Raw genomic sequence first — 19089 nt, forward strand, 5'->3', positions numbered from 1 at the left:
GAAATTACAACTAACTGCTGAACAACCATCAACAAAAAAAATGGTGGAACCTACCAAAAAAGATACTCTACATCCAAAGACAAAGAAGAAGCCACAACGAGACAGTAGGAGGGGTGCAATCACAATAAAATCAAATCCCATACTCACTGGGTGGGTGACCCACAAACTGGAAAATAATTATACCACAGAAGTTCTGCCACAGGCGTGAAAGTCCTGAGTCCCACGTCAGGATCCCCAGCCTGGGGGTCTGGCAATTGGAGGAGGAGCCCCAAGAGAATCTGGCTTTGAAGGCCAGCAGGGTGTGATCACAGGAATTCCACGGGACTGGAGGAAACAGAAACTCCACTCTTGGAGGGCACACACAAGGTCTTGTGCACACCAGGACCCAGGAAAAAAAAGCAGTGACTTCATAAGACACTGGGCCAGACCTACCTGCTAGTATTGGAGGGTCTCTTGCAGAGGTGTGGTGTGGCTGTGGCTCACTGTGGAGACAAAAACACTAGCGGCAGTAGTTCTGAGGAGTACTCATTAGCATGGGCACTCCTGGAGGCCATTTTCCCACCAAGACCTGGCCCCACCCCACAGCCTGTAGGATCCAGTGCTGGGATGACTCAGGCCAAACAACCAACAGGGCAGGAACACAGCCCCACCCATCAGCAGACAGGTTGCTTAAAGTCTTCCTGAGCACACAGCTGCCCAATAAACACACCCCTTGACACAGCCCTGCCCATCAGGGGGACAAGACCCAGCTCCACCCACCAGTGGGCAAGAACCAGTCCTTCCCACCAGGAAGCCTGCACAAGCCTCTTAGACAGACTCATCCACTGTGGAGTCAGACAGCAGAAGCAAGAAGAACTACAACCCTGCAGCCTGCATAATGGAAACCACAATCAAAGAAAGTTAGACAAAATGGGATGGCAGAGGAATATGTCCCAGATGAAGGAATAAGGTAAAACCTCAGAAGAACAACTAGGTGAAGTGGAGATAGGCAATCTACCCAAAAAAGAATTCAGAATAATGATAGTAAAAATGATACATGATCTCAGAAAAAGAATGGAGGTACAGATCAAAAAGATACAAGAAATGTTTAACAAAGACCTAGGAGAACTAAAGAAAAAACAAACAGAGATGAACAGTACAATAACTAAAATGAAAAATACACTAGAAGGAATCAATAGCAGAATAACTGAGGCAGAAGAAAGAATAAGTGAGCTGAAAGAATGGTAGAAATCACTGCCATGAAACAAAATAAAGAAAAAGAATGAAAAGAAACAAGGACAGTCTCAGAGACCTGGGACAACATTAAATGCATCAACATTCTCATTATAGGTACTGCAGAAGGAGAAGAGAGAGAGAAATGACCTGAGAAAATATCTGAAGGATAATAGCTGAAAACTTCCCTAACAGGGGAATGGAAACAGTCACCCAAGTCCAAGAAGCTCAGACAGCCGCAGGCAGGACGGACAAGGAGGAACATGCTGAGATGCATACTAATCAAGCTGACAAAAATTAACAACAAGAAAAAATATTAAAAGCAACAAATAACATACAAGGGAATTCCCATAAGGTTATCAGCTGATTTCTCAGCAGAAACCCTGCAAACCAGAAGGGAGTGACATGATATATTTACAGTGAGGAAAGGGAAGAACCTATAACCAAGAACACTCTATCCAGCAAGGCTCTCTTTCAGATTTGATGGAGAAATCAAAAGCTTTACAGACAAGCAAAAGCTAAGAGAATTCAGCACCACCACACCAGCTTTGCAACAAATGATAAAAGAAATTCTCTAGGTGAAAAAGAAAAGGCCACCACGAGAAACAAGAAAATTACAAATGGAAGAGCCCACTAGTAAAGGCAAACATGCAGTAAAGGTAGGAAATCATCCACACACAAATATGAACAAACCAATCACAAGTACTGAAATTGAAACTGTGATTAAAAAAATCCCCAACAGACAAAAGTCCAGGACCAGATGGCTTCACGGGCAAATTCTAGCAAACATTTAGAGAAGACTTAACACCTATCCTTCTGAAACTATTCCAAAAATCAGCAGAGGAAGGAACACTCCCAAGCTCATTCTGTGAGGGACACCATCACCCTGACACCAAAACCAGACAAAGATATCACAAAAAAAGAAAATTATAGGCCAACATCACTGATGAACACAGATGCAAAAATCCTCAACAAAATACTAGCAAACTGAATTCAATAGTACATTAAAAGGTTCATACACCATGATCAAGTGGGATTTATCCTAGAGAATCAAGGATTTTTCAACATCTGCAAATCAATCAGTGTGATATACCACATCAAGAAATTGAAGAATAAAAACCATAAGATCATCTCAATAGATGTAGAAAAAGCTTTTGACAAAATTCGACACCCTTTATGATTAAAAAGCTCTCCAGAAAGTGGGAATAGAGGGAACATACCTCAACATAATAAAGGCCATATATGACAAGCCTACCACTAACATCATACTCAAAGGTGAAAAGCTGAAAGCATTTCCTCTGAGATCAGGAATAACACAAGGGTATGCACTCTCACCACTTTTATTCAATATAGTTTTGGAAGTCTGAGCCATGACAATCAGAGAATAAAAAGAAATAAAAGGAACCCAAATTGGAAGACAAGAAGTAAAACTGTCACGATTTGCAGATGAGATGATTCTATACATAGAAAATCCTAAAGATGCTACCAGAAAACTACTAGAGCTCATCAATGAATTCGGTAAAGGTGAAGAATACAAAATTAATACACAGAAATCTGTTGCATTTCTATACACTAAAAACAAAAGACCAGAAAGAGAAATTAAAGAAACAATCCCATTTACCATTGCATTAAAAAGAATAAAATACCTAGGAATAAACCTACCTAAGGAGGCAAAAGACCTGTACTTGGAAACCTGTAAAACGCTGATGAAAGGAACCGAAGATGATACAGATGGAAAGATATACCATGTACCTGAATTGGAAGAAGCAATATTGTCAAAATGACTATACTACCCAAGGCAATCTACATATTCAGTGCCACCCCTACCAAATTACCAATGGTATTTTGCACAGAACTAGAACGAAAAATCTTAAAATTTGTATGGAGACACAAAAGACCCCGAATAGCCAAAGCAATCTTGAGAAAGAAAAACAGAGCTGGAGGAATCAGGCTCCTTGACTTCAGAGTATAGTACAAAGCTATAGTCATCAAAATAGTATGGTACTGGAACAAAAACAGACATATAGATCAATGGAACAGGACAGAAGGCCCAGAAATAAACCCACACACCTATGGTCAATTAATCTACAACAAAGAGGCAAGGATATACAATGGAGAAAAGACAGTCTCTTCAATAAGTGGTGCTGGGAAAACTGGACAGCTACATGTAAAAGAATGAAATTAGAACATTCTCTAACACCATACACAAAAAATAAAATCAAAATGGATTAAAGACCTAAATGTAAAACTGGATACTATAAAACTCTTAGAGGAAAACATAGGCAGAACACTCTTTGACATAAATTGCAGCTATATCTTTTTGGATCCACCTCCTAGAGTAATGAAAATAAAACAAAAATAAACAAATGGGACCTAATTAATCTTAAAAGCTTTTACACAGCAAAGGAAACCATAAACAAAAAGAGAACCCACAGAATGAAGAAAATATTTGCAAATGAAGTGACCAACAAGGAATTAATCTCCAAACTATACAAACAGCTCATGCACCTCAATATCAAAAAAACAAAAAACAAACAACCCAATCAAAAAATGGGCAGATCTAAATAGACATTTCTTCAAAGAAGACATACAGATGGTCAAGAGGCATATGAAAAGATGCTCAACATCGATAATTATTAGAGAAATGCAAATCAAAACTACAATGAGGTACCATGTCACACTGGTCAGAATGGCCATCATCAAAAAGTCTACAAACAATATATGCTTTAGCGGGTGTGGAGAAAAGGGAACCCTCCTACACTGTTGGTCAGAATGTAAATTGGTACAGACACTATGGAGAATAGTATGAAGGTTCCTTAAAAAACTAAAAATAGAACTACCACATCATCCAGCAATCCCACTTCTGGGCATATATCTGGAGAAAACCATAATTCGAAAAGATACATGCACCCCAATGCTCACTGCAGCACTGTTTACAATAGCCAAGACACAGAAGCAACCTAAATGTCCACTGACAGAGGAATGGATAAAGAAGATGTGGCATATATATATACAAAGGAATATTATTCAGCCATAAAAATAATGAAATAATACCATTTGCAGCAACATGGATGGACCTAGAGATTATCATACTAAGTGAAGTAAGTCAGACAGAGAAAGACAAATATCATATGGTATCACTTATATGTGGAATCTAAAACAAAAAATGACACAAATTAACTTATTTACAAAACAGAAATAGACTCACAGACTTAGAGAATGAACTTATGGTTACCAGGGGGGAAGGGTGGGGGGGAGGGATAGATTGGGAGTTTGGGGTTGACATGCATACACTGGTATATTTAATACAGGTAACCAACAAGGACCTACTGTATAGCGTAGGGAATTCTGCTCAATATTCTGTAATAACCTAAATGGGAAAATAATTTGAAAAAGAATAGATACATGTATATGTATAACTGAATCACTTTGCTGTATACCTGAAACTAACACAACATTGTTAATCAACTATACTCCAATATAAAATAAAAAAAAATTAAATTAATTAAAGTTGCTGTGAGGGCTAAATGAATTACTATATGCAAAGTCCTTAGAACAGTGCCTGGCACATTGAAATTGCTAAGTAAGCGTTAGCTGTCATAATTATATGCTCCAAATCCCCCCAGTGCCAGTACATAGTAGGCATTCAGTAAATAATTTCATTCATTCAGTAATGAAAGAACGTTGGATACTATGTGAACATGAATACATAGGCAGTGACTCAATGAAGAATAATGGCACCATTAACCATGTAGAGCTCTCATTTTCTCCTAGGTTCTAGAACAGTTTTAAACTTTCTAAATTTTTAGCCAATTTTAAATAAAATATGAGCCAGGTCTATATTTCAAATCCTTTTCTAAACATGATGATGCTATTAATTTGAATGAGAGGTTGCAAACAGGCATTTCAGCTGATAGAGCTCACGTTTATAAATAGTGCTTTCAATCAGATTGTTATCCCCAGAAGTGGTTATGCAGTGGTTAGTTAGCCTTGTGCCAGTCTGCTTGCCAAATCAACCTGTGATGCCTGGGTTGTCATCAGCTTTACATGGCTAGTATAAATGCATTCAATTTTTAGAAGTTTTAGAGTTGCAAATATGTAATCCTTTTCTTCTTGATGAAAATAAGACTTTTTAAACAATCATTTTTGGAGCAAGAATAACATTTCTTGGCATAGCTTATGTAACTTTTAACATAGCAGTTTAGTAAATGGGATAGACACCAAGTGTCTATAGAACACAGTCCATGAAAACTTCCAAGTACATCAAATTTAGCTAGAAAAGAAAAAGACTTTTTTATTCATTAAATTGTACATTACTCTGAGAAAAATACATTGTTGAGAAAAAAAGAGCAATATGGTTCTCACGATATACAGCAGTCTTGACACTTCTCCTAGCAAAGGGCATTTCTTCTGTATCAGCAGTGAGTGCTAGCCAAATAGCATGACCTTGGACTTCTATCTAAACTCTTAGAATTTTTAAAAATCCACTGGAGAAAAAAGTCTCTGGAAATATGGGTAATTTACTGGTAACGGAAAAGTTCAGCTTCCATTAGTACTGATGGCTATGCTTCCATTTATGTTTTCCCTAAGCCATAGTATTTAAAATGTTACGGTTAGCATTCTTACTTGTCCCATTGGTTGGTATATAACTCTCCCACTTAAATACATAGAAAAAATCATATTAATTAAAACAAATTGCTGGAAAGTTAAGTTGTGTTGCAGATAGTCTCTGTAGACTATAAGTTCAAATTAAGGGTTTTGCTGCTTGTTCCTAGCTTGGAACGATTCATTTTACTGTATTAGTAGTAGCAAAAGAAATCAACTACCTTATAAAAGAACATCCATTTGAATTCTTGCAGAAATAGCTAGATAAACTGCATATATAGCTAGTTATCATAAACATATAACAAATTCTTGGCTAAAGCAAGCAACCAACCTGCTAATTCATGATGGCAAGTTTTGATATTTAATTATATTGAGTATGGATTTCAGATGTGTGTATTTATATATATATATTTAATATATATTTCACTATTTATTTATTCTATTTATTTCTATATATTTCTATACATTAAATGTAGATAGCATTGGGTTTCAGGGGTTCTAAGTGGTATATTAACAAACTGTGATGTATTTTCATAAACAGACAAACCTTATTTTCTGGATATTGAAGTGTTAAATTGAGGCAAAGTAATTTGACAGGAGTTGGAATAACTCACTTTATTTTAAGAAATGCTTATGTTTTGTAACTTCCAAAGGCCAGGATGTGATTTCCATTTATTGTATTCTATAAATACTGAACATCCTTTACAGTTCACAAAAACCTCTATAATATTCAAAATAAAATCTCTATTCTAAGTTTGAAAATAAAACAGTACAAATAAATGATATTCTTAAGCGTTTTTGACCTTTTTGTTTGAATGAGTTACCTTAATGCTTTCATTTTTCCTACTGAATTCTCCCCAAACTAGTATACCTTAATTAGCTTGAGGGAATAACTAACTTAATTTAGAAATAAGTTTGCAAAGCTCTCTCTGATCCCTTATCAAAGTGAGATTTTTTGCCATCCTCTCATTCCCTAATGCTCCTACTGAAAATGGTATAAGGCCTCGTAGCTCCCATGTATGATTCCTATTATTTAACTACTTTAGAGATTCAATACAAAGTTCAGAGAAAAACAAAACTTTTAAAGTATTAAAAATTACTATCTAGGGGCTTCCCTGGTGGCACAGTGCTTGAGAGTCCGCCTGCCGATGCAGGGGACATGGGTTCGTGCTCCGGTCTGGGAAGATCCCACATGCCGCGGAGCGGCTAGGCCTGTGAGCCATGGCCGCTGAGCCTGCGCGTCTGGAGCCTGTGCTCCACAACGGGAGAGGCCACAACAGTGAGAGGCCCGCGTACCGCAAAAAAAAAAAAAAAAAAAAAAAAATTACTACATAGAAGGAAATTCTAAACTATTCTTTTTGGAGAAGATAAAACTAAGCAATAAATCAATTGTCTATGTTACATGAAAAGAATAACAATTTCTCCATTTTCACCAAATGTATGATAAGGAAGATGAACTGAAACTATATACATTTCTTAAAACTTCGGTTCTAAAACATTAGGTAAATGTGGTTGTGGATTTGCCTCGTCTGGAGAACATATCAGAAAGTAGGGAGGTCTCAGGACTTCCCTGGTTGTGCAGTGGTTAATAATCCGCCTGCCAATGAGGAGATATCGGTTCAATCCCTGGTCCGGGAAGATTCCACATGCCGCAGAGCAACTAAGCCCGTGTGCCACAACTACTGAGCCTGCACTCTAAAGCCCGCGAGCCACAACTAGTGAGGCTGCGTGCCACAACTACTGAGCCCGCGTGCCACAACTACTGAAGCCCGCATGCCTAGGGCCCGTGCTCCGCAACAAGAGAAGCCACCACAGTGAGAAGACCACATGCCGCAATGAAGAGTAGACCCCGCTCGAGGCAACTACAGGAAGTCTGCGCACAGCAACAAAGACCCAACACAACCAAAAATAAATAATTTTTAAAAAAAAGTAGGTAGGTCTCATCTATCAAGTATAGTATTATAAAGACCTGTCTCCAAAGTTAAGAGACTCTAATTCTGTGGTTTATGTGGATAAAAAGAGCTACTAAAAAATGGTGCCATTTATATTCATGGTGATTACATTCAAAGCTGATTTTCTGGTTTATAATAGACTTCCCATAGTTATTCATGAATCACAATATTCATGAAGTTTTTCTCAAATTTAGGATAGCATTTTATCTGTCCCCTCCCTAAAGTTTGTCCTTTGGGATTAAGTGCTGTTCAGAATCACCTTTCTACAGAAACGTCTTTAAAGAAGGACATCAAATTCTATAGTTTCCAATTTTACCATAGGATTTGATAATGACCTTTAAAAAGTGAGGAGGCATTCTGTCATTAATGTTGCTACCTTTCCAGTGAATGAGGAAGGACATGAATTACTCCCCAAGACTACCACAGATTGCTTCATGAGTGAAGGAAGAAATGCCTGAATTATGCCTTTCCCACAAACAATTGCTAAGATAAAGCCTTAAGGAAATGGCACCAGTGCCTTATATTTTCGCTGACATTTCATACCTAAACTGAAATATTCTACAAAATCCTTATGGGATTTTGAATATGGATTTAGAATAATTACTCAGTCAAGCCCATATGACGACCTCTTTTGGTCTGAATAAGCTCCCTGAAGAGAAGACCATAACCAGCTCAACTCACCTCTACATTACCTAGCCCAGTGTTTTGAGGTTAGCAGGTACTCAGTAAATGTTTGCTGGATGAATGGGCAAATTAATTATACACAGTAAAACTGTTCTAAAATGTGGCTCATTGTGATAAATACCAAATAAACTACAAACCAAAGCAGATCTCTCATAACATAAGCTATATATGTACTAAAAGCCCAACATAGTAACTTAGAAGGTCCTCTAATTTCAGTCTTTTATGTAGAGGTGCACTACAGTTAATTTCCTACCATTACCATTCATTGAGACAGAGTTTCCCAGAGTTTTGCTAATTGGGCCAGTCTTCTATTTCTTCTATATCTACAGCAGCATATCCTAAGAACTGGTATGGAGATGATTAGTAAATGAATGAACTTGCAAGAAGTTGTTGTCTTTTGGTATGATCACTGAGTTTAACACCTTAAGAATCAACTAATGATGTAGAAACAAAGGATGAGGAGACTAATTTTAAGGCTCTTAGAGTCCTCATATTTATGATTCATACAAATAACTATTTAACAATACCTATTCTAGATACCAACTACCACCTGTTGTGACACTAGAGGTTAAAGATTATTATTTCTTCAATCCAGCTAAGAATAACATAGGAACATCTAAGCTTCTAACACATAGCAATCAACAGGTATTTTGTGAGTGCTTAAAGTGTACAGAGTATAGTGTACAAAGCAATATGTTGTTTGCTATTTGAAATATCTTCTTTGAAAAAAAAATTGTAGTAAAAGTTATAATTAAAAGTCTTCCTCAAGGAACTGAAAATATAGATGAAACCATACTACACATGGGGACTTCCCTGGTGGTCCAGTGGCTAAGACTCCATGCTCCCAATGCAGGGGGCCCAGGTTCGATCCCTGGTCAGGAAACTAGGTCCCACATGCTGCAACTAAGAGTTTGCATGCCGCAACTAAGGATCCCACATGCCACAACTAAAGATCCTGCAAGCTGCAACTAAGACCCGGCGCAGCCAAATAAACAAATAAATATTAAAGAAAAATACTACATGTGAAAAAAAAAAAAAGCAATGTAATCACTCAAGAAAGTAATAGAAGTAACAAAGCAATATATGGTTAATTTACCAAAATAGTGCTGATATTAGGTACTATAGGACTCAAAGGAGGACAATCACATCAGGGTTAGGTAGTTGGGAAGGACTTTATGAAAGAGGTGAGATATGGACTGAGTCTGAAGAATGAGCAGGTTTGGGATATATGGAAAGGCGTTTCAAGTGAATGGAATAGCAAAAGTAGACATGCAAATGTGGGAAAACATAAGTCCAAAGGCAATACGGAGAATCATCTTCTCCCTGAGGAGAGATGGTGGCAGCTAAACAGAACTACTGCCGAGGTAGAACACTAAGACTTAATAAACTCTTTGGGCAGGGCAGTCATTGAAGGTTTGGTGTAGCAGTGGTGTGAGGCTTGAGCTCTGAATATCTGGGGAATACTGCACTGTTCAGGCAATAAAATCATGAGCACCTATGATTCTGTACCCATTTCCAATGTGTGGAGGGTTTTTTTTCCATATCACCGGGTAATTCTCTGCCACCAGCTGGGTGTCTCATAATTCAACACAGTTCTGGGACTACCTGGAGATGACATCAGATCCCATAGGTTAAGGGCTTCTTCCTACAGGATTACCCTCTGCCTCCGAACTTCAGATGCCAATTGCAAGTCCAGGTTGTCACCTAGGCTTCTGACAGACCTGGCTACAGATTGGAAGTTCCACTGACCCCCTCCTTGGGTTCCATTAATTTGATAGAGCAGCTTACAGAACTCAGAGAAATTTTTTACTTACTAGATTACTGGTTTATTTTAAAAGGATATAACTCAGGAACAGCCAGATGGAAGAGATACCTAGGGCAAGGCATGGGGAAAGGAAGTGGAGCTTCCATGCTCTCTCTCCCAGCATGCCACTCTCCACAAATCTCCATGTGTTTACCAACTTGGAATCTCTCTGAACCCTCTCCTTTTAGATTTTTATGGAGGCTTCATTACACAGGCATAATTGACTAAATCATTGGTCATCGGTGATGGAATTTAATCTCCAGCCCCTCTCCCCGGAGGTGGAGGGTGGGACTAAAAATTCCAGCTCTCTAATCATGTGGTTGGTTCCACTGGTAACCAGCCTCCAACCCTAGGTGCTTCCATTAACATAACAAAAGACACCTTTATAGCTCTCCGCACAGTAAATTCCAAGGGTTTTAGGACCTCTGTGCCAGAAATTGGCAAGAAGATTAAAATTTATTTCTTATTACAAATCACACTATCACAGCACCCGAACTGTGGACTGATTGCAGAGGGAGGAATGTGAGAATGACTGCAGAGTAAGTTGTCCCTTAACTGGAGACTGACAGTGCAGACAAGATTGGAAGTAGAGGCGTAAATTACTTTGTGAACTTCAGACCCTGTGTTACTGAGTGTGGGGGGCTAATGGTCAGTTTGAATAAGCGAAAAATATATATATGAAAAAATATATGAATGATGAATATAATTGGAATGGGAGTGAAAATAACATCAAGTAGTTGAATTTAGAGAGCTTGGGACGAAAATGAATTTTAAAGATACTGAATTACTGTTTGGGAGACATGAATTACAGATGTGGAGACAACATCTGAATATGTGGGGTTAGATGTGGGGCTTTCCAAGAGAGAAGAGAAAATAGTCTAGGACTGAATCCTGAAGAAAACCCGCATTTATAGGACAGCAGGAAGAAGAGAACAGAGACATAATTTTCCCCTCTGATTTGAACCTCCCTTTGAAGCCAGTCTGCACTGTGCTGTACAGAGGAGAAGGACAAAAAGGGTTGATTGAGAAGAATAACGTCCAATATGACTTCACTTTTCACTCCTCAGATACCAACTAGTAGGATAATTTGAAATCATTAATTTGGCCAGATGGTTAATGTTGTTTAACAGTGAAATTAACTAATAAATAATATAAAGCACTTTGTAAATATGAAGTACTACATAAATGTTTAATAACATTAAATCAGGAGGCTTATTTCTAGTTACATTTTTATATCCAAGTGTTTTATTGGTGTTTCAGGAGAAATGCCAATAATATGATCGAATGCCATCATTATAGACTGTACTTGAAAAATACAACAAAGGGATTACAGGAGAGCAAAAACAGCCCTGGCCATGCTAGGCTGAACAGAGTGAACTGGCAAGAAATGTCTCCCTTGTGAAAAACAAGAGGCAACAACAACATGATCATAGAAATGTATAACTGAACACTGAGTAAAACCACTGTAATATGTAGCAACTTCATCTTACCCACATGTTTATAAAAACAGGGAATTTATCAGATAAAATGATGTGAAGGGCACAGGGTAGGAGAAGGAACATCAAGGTAGGAGCTGTGGGGAAGCCACTTGATACAAGTAGAGTCTCATAAAATAATAGCAACATTTTATGAATTCATAGCTCACCTACTATTTACAATAATGCATTAAGATGTATACCATGAGAGGGTGGGAGGGTATATGGGGATATATGTATACATATAGCTGATTCACTTTGTTATACAACAGAAACTAACACAACATTGTAAAGCAATTATACTCCAATAAAGATGTTTAAAAGTTGCTAAAAATAGCATCCCCTATTTTGCATATGAGACAGCTAAGGCACAGAGAGGTTAAAAACTTGCCCAGTATCACACAGTCAGTAAAAGGCAGAATCAGGATTCAAACCTAGACAGTGTGGCTACAGTGTCTGCTGGGAGGAATCTGGGAAAGGTTTTATTTCCCTGATAAAATGAGTCAGGTGCAGCTCTAGCCCCTTCCTCCTTTTTCCTGCCTGAAAACAAGGACATGACGCTGAAGCTACAACAGTCATCTTGGAACCATGATGTAAAGCACAAGAAAACACAGAGGCACCAGCCCTGCTGCTGTCAAGCTACATAACCCATGCCAGTAGTCACCCACCTCTGGATTTCTTATTATGTGAGAAAAATAAACACTTGTTTGTGTAAACTACCACAGTCAGGATTTCTGTTATTTGCAACTTTAACCAATATGCCAAATGATCATGATACTACTACTAACAGTTATCACTTATTGAGTGTTTGCTATGAACTGTGCACTACTTTGTATGTTTTATGTATACTTAGTCATTTCATTCTGACGGCAACTCTATGAAGCAGGCGCTGTTATTATTCCCATTTTATTGATAAGGAAACTGAAGTACACTTCATCTGGCTTGCCCAAGGCCACACAGCTTGTAAGGGATTCAAATCCAGCACCTGACTTCAAAACCTCTACTCTTCAGCAAATAGTATTCTAAGCAGTGAAACACTAAACACTATTTTAGTTAAAATCACAAATTAAATAGGGATGCTTCAACATTATTTTGGACATTCTAGAGCACATATTGCTCAGCAAGGATGCTATTGACATTTCAGGAAGACAACTCTTTATTGTTTAGGTTTGCTGTATATTAAAGATGTTTACCGTCTCTGTTCGCTGGGTCCTAGAAGCACTCCCTACTCTGTGTCAACCAAAAATGCTCTCCACATTTCCCCATAGGGAGGTGGTGTCACCCCAGTTAAAACCACCATTCTAGAACATTATTCAGCAACATTCTCTGTAAAAGTCCAAATAGTAGATAATTTAGGCTTAGTAGGACAGTTGGTCTCAGTCAGTGTCACTCACAATTACTAAAATCTGACACTGTAGAGTGAAATCAGTCATAGACAATACATACACAAATGAGCATGACCGTGTTCCTATCAAACTATTTTGACCACATTTTACAGATGAGAACTCTGAGGCATAGAAGAGGTTAAGAAACTTGCCTGAAGTGATTCAACTAGTACGTGAAGGGTATGGATTCATCCCAAAGACAGAGTGATTCCAGAGCATGTGCTCTTAATCAGGATACTTTTGAGTTCACAGATTTTAGATGTTTTTCTCCTAGTAGAAGGCATAGTGAATGCCTCAGAGAACTTCTCACACTCCAGATTCTGGCCCTCCTCCTCTTGCCTGGTGTTGGTTGCTCTTTCCTGCAGTAAGGGTCCCCCAGGACTTGCTTCTCTGACAGTAAGGACTCATGCTACCGTGGACACACTTTATGCTTAACCACTCCCCAAGCATGGCTCTCCTGGTTGGCTCTGACACACAGCTATCCACAAAGGCCCCCAAATAAAAGATTCTCCCAAACTGATCACTAGAACAGTTACTTTGCCATATATATATCTCACCTCCTAGGGCTGGCCAGGCATTGAACCCAACACTCTAACAAGGAAACCTGTGTGGAAACAGGGATCCTATTAGCAGGTTTCTATGGAAAATGCAATGCCCTTGCCTCCTTTTCACTACTCAAACAAGATCAGAACAATCTCACCCCAAATTGTTATCCTTTCCTCGTGTATGACAGGCTGTTTATTATCTAGGAATTCTGACTATAATAAAATAGGGAGCTTCTGGAAAACATTCAGTGAACAGCTGCTTATCTGTTAGAAATCCTATCCCCTTGAAGCCCTTCTAGCAGAGGGTCTTTTAGGATTATCAACACTGGTTTTAAAATCCTTTTGAGACAGCATATCATGGTTGATGGCTTAGGGGCTGGTAAAAACAGGAATGAGGAAAAGAAAAAGGAAATATATGCAGACGACTCCATGTTGTAGTGCTGGATTAAGTATGCCATGGCCATTCCTGGGGCAGTGGCATATATAAGAGAGAAAGGAAGGATTAACAATACTTGGGTTATTGTGATATTTACTTTGCAAGATTATATACAAATATAGTTCCATATCCTAACATTTTGTTCTGTATCTCCCAATCATCCAGAATTAGAAAGTCTTTAGTCTTTTCTTTTTTTTTCTTTAGCAAATGCTCTATGGAACCTTGCTGACAATTTGCTGCTTTTCTTGGGTGATTTAACTTGATTACTTGAAATCTGATCTTATTTCTAGGAATAGATGGACCTGCCTTTAAGGTATATCCAATTCAGCTTGGTATTATTCTTGTGGCTAAAGTCTTCCTGGCAAATGTCTCTGCAACTTAAAGCCACTGATATGTTGATCAGTGAGGGGAAAATACTATGAAAAATATTTGCTTATTAATTGCTAATTCTAGATGTATTCATATGCATGCATATTCTGGGAAGCCATACATTTTTTAAATATAGAAATATAGAAAACTCACTTAAAACAATACTTAGAAACTTCCCCCTGGAGTAGAGCTGGTTTGACTCTACTTCCGTTCCCATTCTCCTGGCCCACTCTGCAGAAGCAGTGCCAAGGAACTATGTTGCTCAAGAGGCACTGAGTAAAAGAATAAAGAAGGACAAACACTCAGTAAATCAGTGACTGCTCATATTCAACCCTGAAAAACTGAGTGTTGACTGTAGTTTGGAAGTTACAAAAATGCTAAGATGTGATTTTTCTTTTAGGTGGGAAATGAGGAAGGATGAAAGACTAGAAGAGGAAGAAAAAGCAATGCTGGAACATCTAAAACTAATGTGTACCATCCAGGACTCTTCTGCCTCAGATAACACAGAGGAACAGTAATCTGCAGAAAACAGCAACAGTTTTATTTTAGGAAATAATCACATGTAATGGAGTAGGATTTTTACTCTAGTCAGAATGAACCTCTGATGGGCTGTGAAGCGTGAAACCAATGACTGAGTAATCTCTGAACTGAAAAAGAGTACAGCACGTAAAGAATAAAATGCTACATATTTTTTATTTTTAAAATAATTTCAAATGTTTTTCTTTCCTCAGTCTTTCACTTAATATGATATAACTACTGCCATCTCGTGTTCCCTTTGAATTATTTTTTTTCTTTCAGTCTTGAAGTATCTATGGCAATAGGCAAAATGTTTGGAAATCTTTTCCCGAAGGATTTTTAAATACAACATTTGGATGTTAAGTTGGAGTCACATACCCCCCTGAGGGTCAATTGAAAATTTCAAATTAATTTTGTAGCCATAGCCCAAGTCCAGGTCTTAATTGCCTCTAGTACCCACCACTTTACCAGTCTCCTTTCCCATAGCCTCTTCCTCATCCAATTTATTTTAATCAGAGCCACAAAAAGCACTCTCTTGAAGTATACCTTTAGTAATATCTATGCCTACAGTGGTTTTTCAAACATCAGATTCAAACTTCTAATCATATCCTATCAGAACCTATACCAGCAGTGCCACGTTCAGCAAACTGCCTGTCATCCAAGCCACACGCTTGCCATTTTTCCCAACTAGAAACCATCTTTCTCTCAAAATCACGTTCAAAATTCACTCCAGCAATCTCGTTATCCATAGTTCCATAGTTTATGTTACTTCTCTTATTTCCATTGCATTGATACACACACACGAACACAGGCACACACACACACGAAGGAAACGGAACGTGTACTAGTGCCTCTATGCCAAGTAGGGTTGTATTTACTATATTCTTCCCATCAGTGCCTGATATTAGATTAAAAAGACCTTGAAGGCTTTACAATATAATATGAAATCTCCCTTTATAGCAGTAGTCTCCCCAGATACCTACTATAGAGTTATTCATCTAGCGGGCAGTTAATAAACACAGTTGTTTAAATGGCTGTCATTGTAAGAAGACAGCAAAGACAATTAGACTGTTGAGCAACCTATAGGACATCTGGGAGAAGCCTTACATCATGAACTATTTTAGACCATATGACATTGAACATCATTGTTTCTGATGTTCTCAGGTTATTCATGTTCCCACATTCTGTGATTTTTATAAAATATGTATAGGCTACATGATTTCCAAAGGAAAGTACTTGGACATTTTTCAAAGAGTAAAGCTTGGAGTGCAGAGGACACCTTAGAAAATCTCTTGCATTATTCTCTTACATAAAAACACATAAACGGCCATGTAGCCAGCTGCCTGCCAAATAACACATTTTACTTTTAAAGAATGTACTTTAGTTGGCCAGTATAATCATAAACCAAGTGTTTTAAGACATGGTTGAAATAATTTCTAAAAATTTTATGCAGACCATTTAAAAAATGCTAAGAAATTTTTATGAGAATTAGACTTTCCAGATTCTCTTATCTATAAACAGTTACTATAACAACAAACATAAGGCAATGGTTAACTTTATTCCTTCAGCTTAGTGATGGTCTATGTACTAAATCTGCACAACTATATTTTATTAGAATAGACACTAAAATAGAAAGTCAAAAAATAATGAATTGATCCAAAAGCTAAATAAAATAATCTTATAAAGTTATAGGATTTCACATTGGCTCCTTTTGTTTTCTAATATATCTAAGGATCATCTGTTAACACTATTTTTTATTGAATCTGTTCACTTCTGTATTAATCCTGGAAAGTGATTTAGTTTGTCTTGAAAAAATGTCTATATGGCTCCCTTCCAAAAGGAAAGAAGTATAGTAAGGGGAGAATGTGATAAGTTGAAAGGAGAGAAATGTAGGAAAGAGAGAAGAGTTTGCATTTGATTTCTCTTCTATGCTTGATCTATGAAATTACTGTAGCCATAAGTGCAGTAAAATTTATAATTGGGAAATTTAAATAAGTTATTGTTTTATCAGATCATTTTGACTTTACATGTGATATGTTTCTTAAAGTATGATAAAAAGTGGTACTCCAAAACAATTACTCTTTCTCACATTTTTGTATAAGTTAACAATAAGAATGAAGCCTAATATTTTATAACTATATATGCTTATTACAAAAATGTTATCTTCCTATAAAATATTATCTTCCTTCTGTGTTTTATTTAACTGTACTTTTATGTAATTTTAAAGAGGTATCTATTATTGGCCTAGCAGTGTTAAAATAGTATGAATTAATTTCTAATAAAATACATTTTATTCTTAACAACACACGTTTGAACTGTGCAGGTTCACTTATATGCAGATGTTTTACTGATATGTACTACAGTACTCCATAACATTGAATTGATTGATCTGTGGATGCAGAACCATGGGTTACACACAGGATAGGTACCCCTAACCCCTGTGTTGTTCAAGGATCAACTGTATAGATGATAATGTGTATTTCAGATATTTTACCTTTGTCATGTCGATGAAAAAATGTTATAAAACTACCAACCAAGAAATAGGAAAAGTAAATCACTGTTTTGTCTATAACATCTGCTTACTCTAAATATCCTACTATGTCAGTTCACAGATTCTTGAGTCAAAGCGAGCTTCAGGTAGTTTATAATAGGAATTTCTTATAAAAAATGTTTTTTTAAATGATTTTAATGATTCTTGAAATATTTCATAATGTTTAAAAAACATTTTAAAAGTTGTATTTAGCCTTAAAAAGGAAGGAAACCCTGTCAACATTGATAAACTTTGAGGGCATTATGCTAGGTGAAATAAGACAGTCACAAAAAGACAAATGCTGTATGAGTCTACCTATATGAGGTATCTAAAGTAGTCAAATTCATAGAAAAAAGTAGAATAATGGCTACTCAGGACTAGAGGAAGGGGAAAAGAGGGGTTGTTTAATAGGTAGAGTTTCAGTTTTACAAGATGAAAAATGTTCTGAAGGTATGTTTTACAATAGTGTGAATATATTTAACACTACAGAACCATACACTTAAAAATGGTTAAGATGGTAGATTTTATATTATGTCTTTTTTACCACAATTAAAAAAAAACTGGTAAAAGTGGTATCTCTACTGATGAACTTTCCTAACATGATGCCTGAAAGTTTTTAAATTTTAATGGGGAACTATGAGACCTGTATATTCAGTATCAGCTATTATTCCACACAATGATAAAAACTATCTGCTTTGCCTTTGAGAAATGTTTTCAACAGCATCATCAGTAAAGCAGTAAACTCTTGTTTCTCCAGAATTTAAAGAATCCACAACCTTGTACTGATATAACCCTTTCCCCTCAAAATATCGTAATAATTATTTGTAAGAATAAAGATCTGTATCAGTAATTACTACAGCATAACAATATTATCATAATTTGGCAGCTTGAAACAATACACATTTATCACCTCATAGTCTCTATGTCCAGTGTCTGGGCATGGTTTAGCTGGGTTCTCTGCTTAGGATCTCACAAGGCTGCAATGAAGGTGTCAGCCAGGTCTGTGGTCTCATCTAAGGTTCAACTGGGTAAGGTGCCACTTCTAAGTTCACATCATTGTTGACAACATTCATTACCTTGCAGGCTATCAACTCAGGGCCTCAGTTTCTTGCCATGTGAGTCTAGCCAAAATGGCCTCTTTGTTCCTCAAAGTCAGTAAGGGACAGAGAGTCTCCTTGCAAGATCAATGTTACAATTGTATGTAACATAATCACATGCATTTAATCATGCACATTCCATCTCCTTTACCAAATTCTAGTGGTTAAAAGCAAGTCACTCATCCCATTCATACCCAGGAGGAAGGGATCACACAATAGTGTGAATGCTAGGAGGTGGGGATGATGGAAGCCACCCTGGAGTCTGTCCATCACAAGTTAGAATTTAGGCACTGAAATATCCTACATGGGGGGACCAGCAGAGAAGTGGAAGTAGGGCTGGACTAGGAATAAGAACTGGGAGTTAGTATTTTTTGTCATTTATTAAGCTGCTACTATAAGCCAGGCTCTGTGCCAGACTCTCAGTGAGTACAATTTAATCCACTCTAAGCACTTAATGAGGTCTGTGTTGGAGTCCCATT

General features: G+C 37.3%; 1 protein-coding gene and 1 long non-coding RNA gene across 9 annotated transcripts in view; one reads left to right on the forward strand and one right to left on the reverse strand.

Annotated features, from left to right (window-relative positions):
* The window catches only part of KIAA0825 (KIAA0825 ortholog), a 402948-nt gene extending 384962 nt beyond the window's left edge, over positions 1-17986 (forward strand). For 2 of the 4 annotated variants that reach the window (XM_049708410.1, XM_033401070.2), the window contains exon 20: positions 14868-17986. Coding sequence is in view for 1 of the 4 variants with exons in the window: in XM_033401061.2 (XP_033256952.1) it covers positions 14868-14985 (118 nt within the window). In the remaining 3 variants the exon portion in view is untranslated. The remainder of the gene's footprint in view (positions 1-14867) is intronic. The other 2 variants (XM_033401101.2, XM_033401061.2) reach the window with 2 other exon arrangements.
* Positions 1-19089, reverse strand: part of LOC117195539 (uncharacterized) — a 57952-nt gene that overhangs the window by 11360 nt on the left and 27503 nt on the right. Inside the window, exon 4 of one of the 5 annotated variants that reach the window (XR_007476716.1) lies at positions 433-482. The exons of 3 other annotated variants lie outside the window; for them this stretch is intronic. This is a non-coding gene — a long non-coding RNA (uncharacterized LOC117195539). Of the gene's footprint in view, positions 1-432; positions 593-19089 lie in introns of those variants that run through there. One more of the 5 variants, XR_007476714.1, reaches the window with a different exon arrangement.

The sequence above is a fragment of the Orcinus orca genome, chromosome 3 (assembly GCF_937001465.1).
Source record: "Orcinus orca chromosome 3, mOrcOrc1.1, whole genome shotgun sequence".
NCBI classification, from domain to species: Eukaryota; Metazoa; Chordata; class Mammalia; order Artiodactyla; family Delphinidae; genus Orcinus; species Orcinus orca.